At 53.6% G+C, this 15841-nt stretch overlaps 1 protein-coding gene across 5 annotated transcripts in view; it reads right to left on the bottom strand.

Moving 5' to 3' along the window:
- The window catches only part of AFAP1 (actin filament associated protein 1), a 150187-nt gene that overhangs the window by 37036 nt on the left and 97310 nt on the right, over window positions 1-15841 (bottom strand). For all 5 annotated transcript variants that reach the window (XM_061145434.1, XM_061145437.1, XM_061145433.1 and 2 more), the window contains exons 7-9: window positions 12331-12426; window positions 10846-10927; window positions 4359-4508 (exon numbers count right to left, since the gene is read on the bottom strand). In XM_061145434.1, coding sequence (XP_061001417.1) covers window positions 4359-4508; window positions 10846-10927; window positions 12331-12426 — 328 coding nt within the window. The remainder of the gene's footprint in view (window positions 1-4358; window positions 4509-10845; window positions 10928-12330; window positions 12427-15841) is intronic.

Below are 15841 nucleotides of genomic sequence, written 5' to 3'. Positions count from 1 at the left end.
CACACTTCTGTGGGGACGTCCACTGCTCCGCTCATCTCTGCAGGCCTCCGTCTGTAACCGGCGGAGGGGAACAGGGCAGTCGAGGAGCGACAAGGGCTGCCAGCGGGAGGGCGGGAGGGGAGATGAGACGTCCAGATGCTGCCGACAGCTGACCCTGGCCCCACAGACACTGACGCCAGAACCCACCCTCCGGCCCAAGTACGTGCCCTCCAGTGGGCACACGGGCCCAAGAGCTCCAGACGTGGTGACAGACGCCAAGAGTGCCTTCCGCCCCCCTACCCCGACTGAATGTCACCTGATCTTTTGTGGCTGGATTACAACAAGTGAGACATCTAGTCAAGGCTATGGTTTTTCCAGTGGTCATGTATGGATGTGAGAGTTGGACTATAAAGAAAGCTGAGCACTGAAGAATTGATGCTTTTGAACTGTGGTGTTGGAGAAGACTCTTGAGAGTCCCTTGGACTGCAAGGAGATCCAACCAGTCCATCCTAAAAGAGGTTAGCCCTGGGTGTTCATTGGAAGGACTGATGCTGAAGCTGAAACTCTAAGGTTTTGGCCCCCTGAGGTGAAGAACTGACTCATTTGAAAAGACCTGATGCTGGGAAAGATTGAAGGTGGGAGGAGAAGGGGATGACAGAGGATGAGATGGTTGGATGGCATCACCAACTCAATGAACATGAGCTTGAGTAAGCTCTGGGAGTTGGTGATGGACCGGGAGGCCTGGCGTGCTGCAGTCCATGGGGTCACAAAGAGTCAGACACGACTGAGCAACTGAACTGAACTGATAAGCTTTCTGCACATCCACCAAAAACTTTGTTCTGTTGCTGAAAAGTCACAGAGTCAGCAAACATTAGAGCCGGGAGGGGCCTGAGAAATAACCAGGAAGTCCTTCCACCTTGCCCAGGTTACGCTGCCTCCAGGAAACCCTCCATCCTGGCTCCTGGGGAACTTCCCTTTCATCAATTTCTCTATTCCTAGTATAGGTATTATCTGTGTCAGCCATCTGTCTGGGTGACTATGTCAGCGTGCTTAGGTTTTTTTCAGGTGAACCAATGAATAATAGAGGCCATTTATGAGCATACATTGTGAAGCAGGCAATGTGCTTAATGTTTCATAATTTTATCCTCAATTTTAAGGAAAACAAAGTAATTTTAAGTATGAGCCCATTTCACAGGTGGGGAACCTGAGGCTCAGATAAGCTGCAGTTTGCTTACGGTAACCATTCAGTCAGCAAGGGCTTACTGAGCTGCGGTATCCCAGGCTCTGTGCTCAGTGCTGGGACAAAACTGGGGTGGGGGGGGTTGGTGAATTCAACCTGCATCTCCATCTAGGAACTTAGAGGGAAAAGCTGGAAAATCCAACTGAGACAAGATTGTCAGAGGCCCTCAGCTGACTCAGCACAGGATGACACAATTAGTCCAAGGTTTCAAAACCCCCACTGGGTGGCCTGCAGGGTCCAGAGGAGGAGACGCTGGACAGCTGAGAGGCTCGGGGGCTGGCCCAAACAGAAACGGAGTGGGGAAGAAAGAAAAACGTGAAATGCACATCTCCGGGTAACTACAGCTGAGTTTACAGCTGTGATGACTCTGGAACCCGAGCGCTGAGGACAGGCGAACAAAGGACACGGCAGTCTTTGCTCAGGGGCCCCGTGCAAGTCTTGGACCCGCTCGGCTGAGAATGTTTGTAGAGCAGACCCGGCTGATGCTGGCACAGCACCCACTGACAGGGGGGGTGAGACCTGGGCGGGTTGGGCAGAGCCGGCTGCGGGGGCGCGGCCAGCCAGGCTGTGTGGGCCTGCAGAGAGCCTCTTCTACCCGCGGGGATTCTTCTGGTGCACCTGGAGGCCCAGGGGATGTGCAGTGCCCCCCAGGAGGAAGGAGATCTCAATTCAGCTCCCCGTCATCCCCTCCCCGGGAGTGTCCCCTGTCCCCGGAGCGGCCCCACCCTTCCTTCCGGCAAGGACAGCGGCTGCGGAGCCTCCACGGGCAGGATGGGCGGGGGGCCTTCATCCAGCGGCTTCTCCTGCCTGACACCTTGCAGCTGCCCTGACATAACGGAACACAGTCACTCTCCCCCTGGGTTTCTCTGCAGAGTCCTCTCCTGGGCCCTGGCCCAGCCAAGAACTGGATGATCATTTTAAGACCACGTGGACAGAGGGTGCTCCCTTAGTAGCGGTGAAAGGTGTCCACTCAGAGCCTGGTGGAAGCCCACACGGAGCTACAGCCTCCCCACGACTCTGTCTCAATGCGACTGCACCATCCAGCACGCGCCCACCAGCTGCTTACAGAACTCACGAAGGTGGCAAGCCCTGGGAGGAACAGGAGGGGGCGGGGCAGACCTGGGCTGCAAGACAGGCCCACGGGCCAGCCCTGTCCTGCCCCCAGCTCCCCCAGCCTTCCTGAGCTCAGGGTCCTCTGCACAGCAAGCGGCCTGGACCACAAGCGGCCAAGTCGCCTTCCATATGAACGTTTCTCATGAAAGAACCTCTCTTTCCTCCACTGACCTAGAGCAGTTTTGAGAACAACAAAAAAAGCTAAAATAGTAATCCCCTTTCATTGGAGAATTCCCGCTTTCCACCTTAACCCGGAACTCTGCTCCAGGCAGAATGGAAGAGGACACCAGCCCAGCCGCCGGGGCTGTGAGCTGCTCCAGGAAGGCAGAGGCCACGGGCCTGGCATCAGCAATGCCCCCTCCCCGCGTCCTCCCGCAAGAGCTCTGCCCGCTGGCTGAGCTTCTGCAGGGTGGCTGCTCTCCACGCAAAGAACATGGAACAGTGCGCTCACTTCTGTGACCCGACTTCTAACCAGGGGCAAGTTCAGGACCACTGTGTGCACAGCGCTCCCAGGCCCCTGGTCTCCTTTTGGGGTCACCACCTCCCCTCCCAGCTCAACCCACCAGCGGCCGCTTCACAGGGGCCTCCCCGAGATGCCGCCGCCACCCCGTGAGGCCCCACCACTGCCTGCCCGCTGGCTTCCGCTCCACACGCGCTTCTGCACAGCGACCCAGGGGGTTCCTGTGTATCACGACTTCTCAGGATCATGCCTGTGAAAGCCACGGGGAGCTGTGAACCCACCCTGCCCTCCCCTCGGGGGGCACCCCCACCCCAAGTCTACCTGCCCCACACTCTACAACTGACCCCTCCTCCTGAGCAACACGGCTCCGAGCTCACACCACCCTCTCAGCACAAGTCACGCCCCGGGATGGGATATCAGCCGAATAAACTCATCTTTGTGTGTGTGGGGCCCAACTTAGGCACCAACGGGCGGTATCTAAAAGCTGTTTCTCTCCTGGCATCCCCAAATAACCTGATACCTGAACAGAAGAGGGGCTCGGCCAGAAGGGGAGAGAGAGAGAGGTGGAACAGGGAGCACGCAATCAGGCGTCACAGCAGTGGCGCAGACGGACAGCGGCCCGTGAGTCGTGGTCCACAGGAAAGGCATGACTCACTTTCCATTTTCTTAAAGAGTGAATGTCCATCTTTCAGCCTCTAAAGATTTTCTCCTTGAAAGAGTCACCCGACTCTCAGAAGTGTGGTTGCCTAGGAAAAGCCGAGCACGCACAGTCTCACTTCTGCAGGGAGGTGGTCCCCAACATCGTCCCATCTAGGCCACGTCCCTGACAGACCCTCCAAGGGCCGACCTGGATTTCCCCCCGGGTTTGTGACCACGAGTCAGTCATCACACACTCATCTCCGTGACTCCTTGCTTCAGGGCGACCTTCTGCCACTAGACGGGATGTGTTTTTCTCTGCAGATTCCTCTCCCGTGCCCTGGCCCAGCCAAGTAGGGGCAGCAGGGGCGTCTTGGCCATCACCACCACCTCCCTGGTGCTTCCCCAGCCTCGACAACAAGGGTTGCCCAGAGACCTCTTACTGGACCAAGACCAGTGAGGGGAGGGGGGAGGTCAGCCAGCCCGACTGAGTCTGAGACGCAGAGCGTTCCTTAAAAGCTGAGTTGCAGGACTTTAGGCCAAGTGGGGAGCCGCTGGGGATTGTGTAAACGTTCTTACATACCTGGCACGCCTCCGCTGGCTGACCCTACACGTACACGTTTCCCTCTAAAGTCGCTTAAAAGGAATTTGGGAGAACCTCGTGGGGTCAAACAGAGACTCTGTTTTTCACCTTGAGAGAACCTCAGAGATCATCTCAAACCCTTGCAAGGGCTTCATTAATAAACAGTAAAAAAAAAAAAATTAATTAAAAAAAAAAGCAGTAAAAGTGTAATCTGTTCCCCCAGCTTAACTGATCAGGATCCCAATCAATGAGACTCCAACAAACGCAATACAGAAGTCACCCACAGAGAGTCTCCGTGCTCAGGGAAGGGACGGATCTGGTAATACAGCCCCACGCCCCCGTCTTACCACATGTCGGCACGTCTTCCTCTGCCGAGGAGGTCTGCTCATCCGTCGATGGCTTTTTCTTTCCCAAACCGATGATCTTGGTGATTTTTTTCCCAGTGACTTTAGACACGGTTCCCTTGGTCTCTGATTTGGAACTTTTTTTCCTCTTAACTGTGAAGAAAAAAGATGATGACAAAAAAGCATGTTTCAACAGTATACTTTAATGGGGGGGAAAAATATCAAAATAAAGCATGTGTCGTGGCCAACTTTCTTTCCCTGAATTTTTACGCATCAAGCACCTGTGTTGTGTCTGCGATGGGTCTAGAGTCTAGAGAACAGAGCACAAACAGGAGCCCCCAGGAAGCCTGCATTCTAGAGCGGGCTGAACACGCACACACACACTCACACACACATGCACACACCCACACGCACCCCTGGGGGAGGCTGCCTGATGGCAAGGCCTCTGCAGACCTGAGGCAGGGTTCCGTGGCAGAGGGACCGCGCGGTTAGGAAGCACAGCAGCTGAACACAAGGCAGCGTCGGCGCAGAAACCTGGGGCAGAGCCATCCGGGCAGGAACAGCGTCAGCGCTCACAGAGCCTGTGGCGCCGGAAGGAACAGAAGGCAGGCTGGGCACCCGCATCCTGGGCAGCACGGGGCACGGTCTGGCAGGTGGAGGGGGCGGTCCTCAGGGAGCCTCAGCCAGCCCCTCGCCGACCTGTCAGGCTCGCATCCCAGCCCCAGTCCCGTGGGTTCTGTCTGACCGGAGGGGCTCAATCGTACGCATGAAACTCGTGACTGTTTTGCACAAAGATGACTTCTGGCTTCCCCTGGAAAACTGAAAGATCTAGCCACTCTGAACCCACAGTTTGGTAAGTGATGGCGGGTGGGGGCCGTGCGTGAGGACCAACATGTCTGGCTGACCACAGCCCCAGGCCCCTGGCAGACTGAGCGCCGGCCACCAGCTCTGCTCCCGTGCCTGACCTGTGCCGGCCATCTGCTCTCTCCAGCCCCTGCGGGCTTGGTCCACAAACTCCGACAGAATCACAGGGTGGGGACCAGGCGCAGACCGCGGTGGACACAGAGGATTCTCCAGGACCGACAGCGCCTCTGGGGAGTGAGCCGTCACCGGGGCTGTCCCGGGTCTGACCCTGGAGCGAAGGGCCTCGCAGGACACTGAGTCTCCAGGCGGGTCAGGTACAGCCTCGATTGGTGTGGATGGGCTGGGAGGGCCCCAGAGGGACCCCAGGGCATCAAGGCCAGACGCCATCACTGACTCCCAAGACCCCTCCCAATAGCCCCTTCCTAGTCCTCCCTAGGAGGACCCCTCATCCTGCCATCTATAACCCAGAGGGCAGCACAGACCCTTTGAAAAGGCAACAAAAGTCAAGAATTCCTTCAGCGGCCCTCTGCCCACGGAGACAGCACACACACAGTCACACAGGGTCAGCAGAGAAAGAGGACTCGGGGATGTGAGATCATAGACCGTCAGCCTGATTACTGCAACCCGCCCTCTAAAAGCAGAGGCACTCACTACTTCCTTCCCCACGCCGGCCGCTCACAGTGGGGCAGAGAGGCACCCCCCCCTTCTAGGCTCCACTCTGCCACCTGCCCACATGTGGAACGGCCCGGCCCAGCCTCCTCTGGGCTCCGCGTCCCTTCTCTCCTCTGCCGGCCCCTGACTCAGGGAGGTCCCTGAGGTCAGCCCCTGTGCTGGAACCCTGATTTTCTCTCCAGGAAGAAAGGACAGTTAACAGTGTCTGAGGGCAGGAGGCGTTACAGTGCAGTTAAGCAAGGAGACTCACCACAGGGTGAAGGCACGATGGACAATGCCTGTGTCTCCCCAAGTCTCACACATAGGGAAGCCCTAACCTCCGTACGGCTGTATTTGGAGACGGGCCCCTCAGGAAGCACGGTTAGGTGAGGTCTAAGGGTGGGGCCCTGGCCCGACAGGATTGGCATCCTCAGGGGGCAGGGGGCAAGGCCACTTGAGGACCCAGTGAGGGGATGGCCATCTGCAAGCCAGCAAGGGGGCCATGGCCCGCAGCCAGCACCGAGGGCCCTGGATCCTGGGCTTCCGACCTCCGGGACTGTAAGAAACACATCTCTGTTGTTTAAGCCACACGGTCTTTGGCATCTCATTACGGCAGGCAGCCTGAGCTAAGACAAGCACATCTGTGCTATCTCACATGGACCAGATCATGTTAGAAACACAGAACACGGAGCGATCACTCCGATCCCTCTTTACACTCTCCCACCGCACGCAATCCCCTGTAAAATAAAGCACCAGGAACCTGCTTCCATCTCCCAGTCTGAAGGCACAGCCCCTCCCCAGCCGTCAGACATGGAATCCCTGGTTGGAATGCCCATACCACTGATTTCAGTTCAAGTCCAAAGTGAAAGCGGCAATGGGTGACCCTTTGTGGTTTCTCAAGAGCATCAAGACAACCTTTGACCAGAGTCCCAGTCAAGCTAAGCTTTGACAAGGTCCTCTCAGCGAGGGCGCTCTGTGCTCAGAAGGCACCTTCTGCAAAGTCTGGGAGCGTGAATCAGTCATTCCCTGCTAGGTGATGCATGAGAAAGCTGAGTCATCAGACTGACTTCCAACCAGATGAGGACTTGCTACTGTTGGGAACGCTCTTGCTGGACTCACTACAGAGAAAAGACGTTAACAAGGACCTCTTTGAATACCCGTGGATTGATTTTGTTTGTTTGTTTGTTTGTTTTTGCAAAAGCAGAAGGGAGGCCATCCTTGGAAGAAAAAGCCAAAGCTGTGGGAATGGGAGAATATGTCGATAGAACAAGAATATGTGGATGGTATTCATATAGTAGAGTTATGAGGAAAAACCTAAAACCTCAGAACTCTCAACTCACTGACCCTGTGGAGGAGAGACAGAGTCCAGACAGCGTCACTGTGAAGGTGGGGAGGGTGCAGGGAGGGGGCAGTGACCCAGCGTTTTAGAGCCGTCACTGTCATAAACGCAGACAGTTTTCTGTTACCCTATACAAATGAGAGTCTAGGTGTTTTGACATTTAGTCAGGTGGGAGGAATGGGGACATGGAGCTAATACCATCAGACTATTCACTTGCTTCACCACTAATGCCACCTGGGGGCTTCCCAGGTGGTGCTAGCGGTAAAGAACCCATCTCCCAGTGCAGGAGACTTAAGAGACGTGGGTTCGATTCTTGGGTTGGGAAGATACCCTAAGGAGGGCATGGCAATCCTCGCCAGTATTCCTTGCCTGAGAATTCCATGGACAGAAGAGCCTGGCGGGCGACAGTCCATGGGGGTCGCAGAGAGTCAGACACGACTGAAGCGACTTAGCACTTGCTAGGTCCACCAGTAGCCTCGTTAGCCCGTGATTAAACAGCAAACGCGCGCAGGGCTGGTTAGGGACAACCGTCGCTCCCACACAGATCAGCCCCAGGGACTCAATTCTCTTCTCACGTCAGCTGCAGTATCAGTAGCAACTCTTCTAATTTACCCCAAATCACACCGCACTGGTTCATTACATGCTGGGGCCTGACGCCTGGAAAGAAGATGCCCGAGTTTAGAGTCATTCCCTGTGGCTCTGGTCACAGAGTCTGGCTCGTTTCTGTGTTCAGTTAAGAGTTTAACATTCCAGGGAAGCTGCAGGAGTTCGGGATTTCCTCCATGCAGCCAGCAGAGAAATCTGTCTGAGCTGAGACATGGCTGGGATCAAAGGGGCTTTATTGGAATTTCTCAAGTACAAATTGGCCAAGAGTGTGCAGCAAGGATAAAAGCTCGGGGAGCGGGTCAGGATGTACTTAAGCTATTAGCTTCCTTCAGTGGCTATCCACTGGGGGTCTAACTATATGCAAAGTTCCATGCCAGGCAGAAGTGTCTGAACCAAGGTCACCTTGACAGAGTAGAGAAGGCTGGCCCTGTTAAAAGGGAACGAGGCCGTCAGATGCGGACACAGACAATGACCCGTAGGTCCAGACAGACGATATCATTCTGCAGAACCCACTTTCATGCAGGGACACCAGGAGAGGGAACGGCAAACAAGGAAAGAGAGCAGCCACAGCAGCAACCGCTGAGCCCTGGCATCTGAACAGGAGCCCTGAGATTGCACGTTGTCCTATTTCAGGGCAGGACTTAAAGATAGCTTTCCTGGCTCTGATGACACATAATGTGCCTTGTGAAGACAGAGATGATACCCTCCACCGAATAACTTCCGATGGAAAGAACTAAAATTACACACAGAAACAACAGAGTTAGAAAATCTCGTGGGCTGAGGCAGAGCTCATGACCCTTTGGGGTAAACTGTGGCATATCAAAACAGCCCAGACGACCTGGGCTCCAAGATTCTTCATGGTGTGGACTGCTCTTCTGTTTATGGTGACTCCCTTTCTGAGCCAGTAGATGTCTGTGCACCAGTGCCCTGCCGCAGTGACAGAGGATGGTGAGCCGAGCCGGGCGGGCAGAACCGCTCACCTGGGGAGCAGAGATGCAGCTGGCCGTGCACAGGGGGAACATTCCCCCCACCCACAAATCAGCTCTTCCTCTCAGCCCACACGGTGTGAAGGAAACCAGAAGTCAACCCACAGACTGGGGTAAGACGTGTGCAAAAGACATCTGATAGAGGACTTGCATTCAGAACAGATAAAGAATTCTCAGCAGTCAGTAAGAACCAAAATTCCAATTAGAATACAGATAAAGGTTTTAGTAGATGTTTCCCTAAGGATGATGACTCTTCAGAGTCCCTTGGACAGCAAGGAGTCAGTCCTAAAGAAAATCAACCCCAAGCACTCATTGGAAGGAATGATGCTGAAGCTGAAGCTCTAGTACTACGGCCACCTGATGTGAAGAGCCGACTCACTGGAAAAGACCCTGGTGCTGGGAAAGACTGAGGGCAGGAGGAGAAGGGGACGACAGAGGATGAGAAGGTTGGGTGACATCACCGACTCAATGGACATGAGTGTGAGCCAACTCTGAGTGATACAGAGGAATACAGAGTGATGCAGAGTGATACAGGGAAGCCTGGCGTGCTGCCGTCCATGGGGTCGCAAAGACGTGGACACGACTGAGTGACTGAATAGCAACAATGAAGGATGATACATGTCTGGCAAAAAAAATCACAAGAAAAAAAAAGCTCAGCACTGTTGGTCACAGGAAAATGCATTTGAAAGGCACAATCACACAGCACTGTGCACTTATTAAAATGGCCAAAATAAAAAAGAACAAGATGAAACAAAGATGACAATAGAAGGCTGGCGAGGAGGCGTGAGTGCCAGCGGCCACAGAGCCGCAGCCCAAGGTATCAGCCTGGAGAAACGAAGACGCCGCGTGCTCACACAAAAGCCTGCTGCGGACGTCTGCGACAGCCTCACTCAGGAACCACTCAAGCCCGGAAACACGCCAGCGATTCTCCAGTCAGGAAGTGCGTACCTAACTGGTCCGTCCATGCTGGAATCCTCTCAGCCTAGAAAAGAACGGACGACTGACTCCGCCTCAATCTCAATACACGGAGTGAGAGGCCAGACCCAGGAGGCTGCACCCGTACGATTCCACTTTCAGGGCAGCAAACACGTCAGTGGTCGCCTGGGAACCTCCTGGGTGACAGCGATGTCCTACATCTTGACTGCGATGCAGGTTACATATATGTGTCTGTCATATGCCAAAAAGGCTGAATATGACAGTGTGTAATTTACACCTTTATAGAGTTGACTTTAGGGGAAAAACAAAATCAGTATTTGTACCCCCATGCCCACAGCAGCATTACTGACAACAGCCAAAAGGTGGAAGCCACCCAAATGTCCACTGAATGAATGGAGAAGGAAACGTGATCCACCCACATAAGGGAAGGCTATCCAACCTTAACAAGGAAGGGAGTCTGGCACCTGCCACAACGGGGATGAACCCTGAAGACGTCATGCCACGAGAAATTAGTCAATCCCAAAAGGACAAACACTAGACTATTCCACTTACATGAGGTTCCCCCCCTCCCCCAATCACGTCTCCCAGCGAGATGCTGGCATCCCGCCCCCGAGGCACATCTGTCCCAGCGATAAATCAGATGAGGAAGTAACCTGCTGTGAGCCATACAGTAGAACAGGAGGACCAAGGAGCTCCCTGGCTGCCCAGTGGTTAGAACTTGGGAGCTTTCACTGCCAGGGCCCAGGCTCAATCTTGGTTCAGAAGGGAACTAAGAGCCCATAAGCCAGGAGGCACAGAGCCCACCCCCCAACTCCACAAAAAAATAAAATACAATAAATCCATGCAGGGAACATACCCAGACAAAAGGAGAAAGCCTAGACCAAGGCTTGGCGGCATTAAAATGAAGACCTGGAGAGACAGTGCTAACCAAAGGGAGCCCTCTGGGTTCCGTCTGTGTAACACAGGGCGATGACACTTGCGTAACTAAATCACTGAGGACATTTTTACATAATGAGGATTTACAGACCTGGATGTCGTTTCTGTTTTGGAGTTGGGTTTTTTTTTCTCTTTTTTTGGTTTATATATTTTTGGCATCAGCAGAACTCACCTTGTTCTTTTCCATTACACATAGCAATTCCATTTTCTGCAACACCCTCACCATCTGAACTTGGTCTCTCTGAAGACAGTTTCTGTGAGGATAAAAAGATTAAGTTACCGTACCATGGCCACACTGACCAAGTGATGTATCATGGATCAGTCAAATGTTATCTCAAAAACGAAAGAAAACGTGGGCCACGTTCCAATAATCTGGAGATGGTTAGGGCTCAGCTATAACACAGACTAATCTGGTTGGTTTGCCACAAAAGCTTTAAAATCTTCAAAAGAACAAAGGAAAAACTTACTGAGCTTACAGTAACACATGCTACATCACTTTTTCTTGCAAATTATTTTGAAAAAATACTAGGAGTACATAAATATTCCCCACACCAAGCCACACCATCCTGACCTGGGTCCATAATCATCTGAGCCAGTGGCTCACAGGGAGTCTCTCATCTGTGTGGAGAATTTTATTTTATATTTAAATTATATTTTATAATACATATAAAATATGTGTACATACACACACACACACACAGACTCTTGGGTTCTATTTCTCTAGAGAGCCCTGACTACAAGAGTAGGCGGAAAGGAACTGTCCACGGGTGGGGCAGGGGTCAACAGGGAGGACTCAGGACGCTCCTGGGAGACAGGCCACGGACAGAACACCGCAGGGCAGGAAGCTGGGGCTCTCCACGGAACCGGGATCTTTGCACATACGGGCAAACTGTGGCCATCAGGTGATCACAGTACTAGAGCTTCAGCTTCAGCATCATTCCTTCCAATGAATATTCGGGGTTGATTTCCTTTAGGACTGACTGGTTAGGTCTCCTTGCTGTTCAGGGGACTCTGAAGAGTCATCATCCTTAGGGAAACATCTATTAAACCCTTTATGTGTATTCTTATTGGATTTTTGGTTCATACTGACTTCTGAGACTTTATCTGTTCTGAATGCAAGTCCTCTCTCAGATGTCTTTTGCACCGGTCTTATCCCAGTCTGTGGGCTGACTTCTGGTTTCCTTCGCACCGTGTGGGCTGAGAGGAAGAGCTGGGATTGTGGGTGGTGGGGATGTTGTCAGAACACCACTGGGGAGAGACAGCAGGCTTGGTGGGTTGTAACCTGTCTGTGGGGAATAAACCTCTGGGAAGGAACACTCGGGAAGCACCTACCGTATTCCAGAAGAATTGGAATACAGAGCTGCCTGCCGTGTTACAGCTGGTGGCTTTGAACACCTTAAACCCTGTGACACCTTCACACCCCTTTCCTGCACCTACAGCTGGAAAGAATAAAAACCACGTGGTTGGTGAAACAGCTGAGCCGTGCTTCCTACCAGGCAGGCAGAGAGGCAGCAGGGGTGCATCGTATTTTTTTCTTTTCTTTTTCCTTTTTATTTTTCAACTGGAAATGCTGATATTCTCAGAGGTGCTGTTAAAATTTCCAGGAAGGCCTAAAGCAGCCGCAAGGTTAATTCCTAGAAAGAAACACGCCCCTTACCTTCTCCAGTTCCACCTTGTGCACCGGGGAGCTTGATGGGGGAGGGCACTCCGGCTCGGCGGGCCCGCTGCAGCCGCTGTAGATCTCTCTGACCACCTGTGGCAAGGGCAGAACGGCAGAGATGCTCACACGAGGGTCAAAGCAGAGGCAAGAGGCGCAGCGGGAAAACCCAAGGGTCACAGCCGTCTGGAGTTAAGCCTCAGGAGGCCAGGCATTCTTTTGTTTATTCTCTCACTCATTCATTCTGTCCATGGAGATTCTCCAGGCAAGAATACTGGAGTGGGTTGTGGTTTCCTTCTCCTTTGGATCTTCCCTACCCATGGATCGAACCCAGGTCTCCTGCATTGGCAGGCAGACTCTTTATCGACTGAGTCACCAGGGAAGCCCCACGCATTCACTCATCATTCGCCAAATGTCTAGACTGTCCTGAAAACAACAGAGGTTCTGGGATACAGAAGGGAATGATGTGCTTGAGAGTCCTGCCCTCATGGGGCTTCCAGTCCAGTAAAAGTTAGATATCATGGTAAACAACGAGTATCGCCCAAGAAATGAAGGTGATGTCAGACAGTCGCCAGCGCTACAAAGAACAGAAGAGGGTCTTTAACAGGAAGGGGTGGCTGATTTAGATCAAGGGAGGCCTTCCTGGGATGACATGTGAGCTGTGAGCTGAGCTAAAAGGCCGGAGGACGTGGCCACGGGAAGAACCGGTGGAAAGGGCTACAGGCAGCGGGAACGAGGCGTGAAGGGTGGACATGAAGAGTTTATGGAAAACCCAGAGAGCCGTGTGGGCAGATGGGCCAGGAGAGCAGCGGGAACCTGGGAGTCACTGCCGAGGCTGATGCTCACAGCTCTAGAGGGGGTACGTCTGGGGCGGCGCTGGGGAGACAAAGCAGGGCGGAGATTCGGGGAAGATACACGGTCAGGACACGGGATGGAACCGAAGGAGGGGAGCGGCTACAAGAGCCCAGCTGCAGTGGACACGGAAGCCGGACGCCAACCAGCAGAGCACACTTCCCAGGAGCAGGGAGCAGGAGGGAGGGAGGGAACTGAGAGGGACAGCCCCCCAGAGGCTACCTGGAGGAGGAGTGTCTGTAAGAGGGGCAGAGAGACTAGGGGGCGGGCATGGCTGCAGGGGACCCCTGGGAGGGGCTCTGCGGAGACAGGAGGGGCCTGGGGTCTGGAGAAGCAGGGAAGATGCACTAAGAGTCTGAGAAGGCGCCTGCTGACCCATCTGCGAGGCCAGCACATCAGAGGGGCTGAGTCGCACCCTCTCTGACCTCAGGGTCCTCACGAGCAAAGGAAGGCGTGTCAGGACGACCTGTCTTGTATTTGCAGTTGAATTAAGAGAAAACGTGACCCTGTATGCAAAATGCCTCAGCCAGCACCCGCGCCTGTACCAATACAAGGAAGACACGGTGGCTGCGGTCACCAACGCCGTCATCACTGCCAGCACCCGTACCGTTCTCGCTGAGAGCTCAGGAAGGGTTCCCCGCTGAAACCCTCAGGAGTGAGGACCATCGTGTGGCACCTACTGCCGACCACAGCCACCCCTGTAGCCAACCCCCATCCCTTCCGTCCTCCCTGAGCTCCTGCAAGGTGCTCTGATCACTGAGGACACGCAAGAAACAAGATAGACAAGCTCCCGGCCTGGTGCAACTTACACTCCTGTGAATGAGGAGCTAGCAGGCAAAGCTTTCAAAATGTCTTCTATTCCTTTTGGAATTAAGATGCAATCTGAGTTCAACCCAAGTGCCTTCTAAGCAAAATAGAAAAAGAAAAACAGCAATGCCAGACTCCCAGCTATCTGTATAGGAACTCTGCAACAGGATCCCAGCAGACACACTCAGATTCCCTTGACTTGCTCTGGGGTTGGGACCGGAGCCAGGAGCTGAGGGAGGCCGGGACAGCATCTCCAGTCATCCCGCCACTCAGCTGCTTTATGAAAAAGCAACGGGAGTGAAATCCACACCGGAGACTAAAACAGGAAAAAAGAAAGGGAAGAAACCCAGAGAGCTCGCCGCCGTTGCTTCCTTGCAGAGTTTCACGTGTGAAAACCAGCAAACGTGCACCAAGGGTGACCTGCCCCTCCTGAACTTCCGGCGGGAAGGAAGTCCCTCAGTTCGGCTGTTCCATGCTAATTTCACTACTGTCTTTGCATCGAGTCTTTAGTCCCCGACCTCCTTGTGCTTATCACGCCTTCAGCTGACAAGGAACAAGCTCTCTTGATCTAAGGATGAGACTTTTTCTTTCCTCTGGAGAAAGATGACCTGTCTTGTCCTTATGGTTGGATTAAGAGAAAATGTGACCTGGGTGCTCAGCCGGTGCCTGCACGTGTGTTCATACACACTGACGTGACTGCGGTCACCAGTGCTGACATCACTGCAGCAAAGAGAAACTCCTGGGCTCCTGTGTCCAACAGCAGCTAGGGCTGAATCCCAACCCATCCCCCACCCCCAGTGGGCTCCAGATTCACGGCAGCATCACCCTGTGAGCTCACCCCCCGACCGAGAACGTGTGCAAAGCGACGGCCACCACAACAGCTCAGCGACGCAGCCGGCGTGCGCTCTTCCTTCATCCGAGTGGTACAGACGTGAACGCGTGTCCATTTGTACACACGCCCTGAGGGTCTTACACACGCTCTGAGGGTCTCAAGGCTCTCACTTCACACTAAAAGGCTAAATCCCACAAAACATAACCTGCAGAAATCCATCTCTGGCAAAAGCTTTTATGCAAAACACAGCTGTCTTTTTTTCTTTCTCCTTTTTTCTTTTTTTCTTTTCCCAAAGGTGGAGGATCTCCACAGCTCCAGTTAGACCTCAGGGGTCTCCCAGCGGAGGTGTGCTCCCCTCTTGGCTGAACAGGACTCATCCTTCTGGGGCAGCCCAGGTCCCTGGTGATCAGGAAGCCCATTCGGACCCTCCTGCATGGGACACGGTGCAGCTGTCCCTCCACGGGCACGGGCGGCCACGTGCTGCATTCAGGACCCGGTCACGGGCATCCTGAACCTGCCGGTCTATTAAACCTGCTTCCTCTATTAAAGCTGGGCTCATTTTCAAAGAAGGGGCTCCGCCTCGCTCAGGCTGGTTTTCCCAATGCCTAGCGTGTAACAGCAACTAAAAAAAGAGTTTGATGAGAGGAAAAAAAGAGAAGGGAATGAAGACATAAACTGGACTTGAAATTCTCTATGAGAAAAAAAAAAAAAAAAGGTGTGAATGAAAAACGGAAGGCAAGAGACTAGACCATCACAGGAGACAAGTAAAGCTTCATGAGTTTTCCCGGGCCTCCACGCAGATTCCTAAAATCCTCAGGGAGCTGGGAAGCTTTTTAAAAAACAGAAAGAGAGAGCACATCAACTAGAAGCTACGCCTGCATCGCCAGCACCCCAGCCTCGCTGACTCTCTCCCACTCTCTCCCGGCCCCTGGGCTGTCCCCTCCGCTCACCCCTGTCCCGTACCAGTCCTGTGTCTCCATCAAACAGAGGTCTGAGGAACCGAGGGCTCTCTGGACCCCT

Source organism: Dama dama, chromosome 6 (genome assembly GCF_033118175.1).
Source record: "Dama dama isolate Ldn47 chromosome 6, ASM3311817v1, whole genome shotgun sequence".
NCBI classification, from domain to species: domain Eukaryota; kingdom Metazoa; phylum Chordata; class Mammalia; order Artiodactyla; family Cervidae; genus Dama; species Dama dama.
This window is presented reverse-complemented; position numbering and strand designations above follow the sequence as displayed.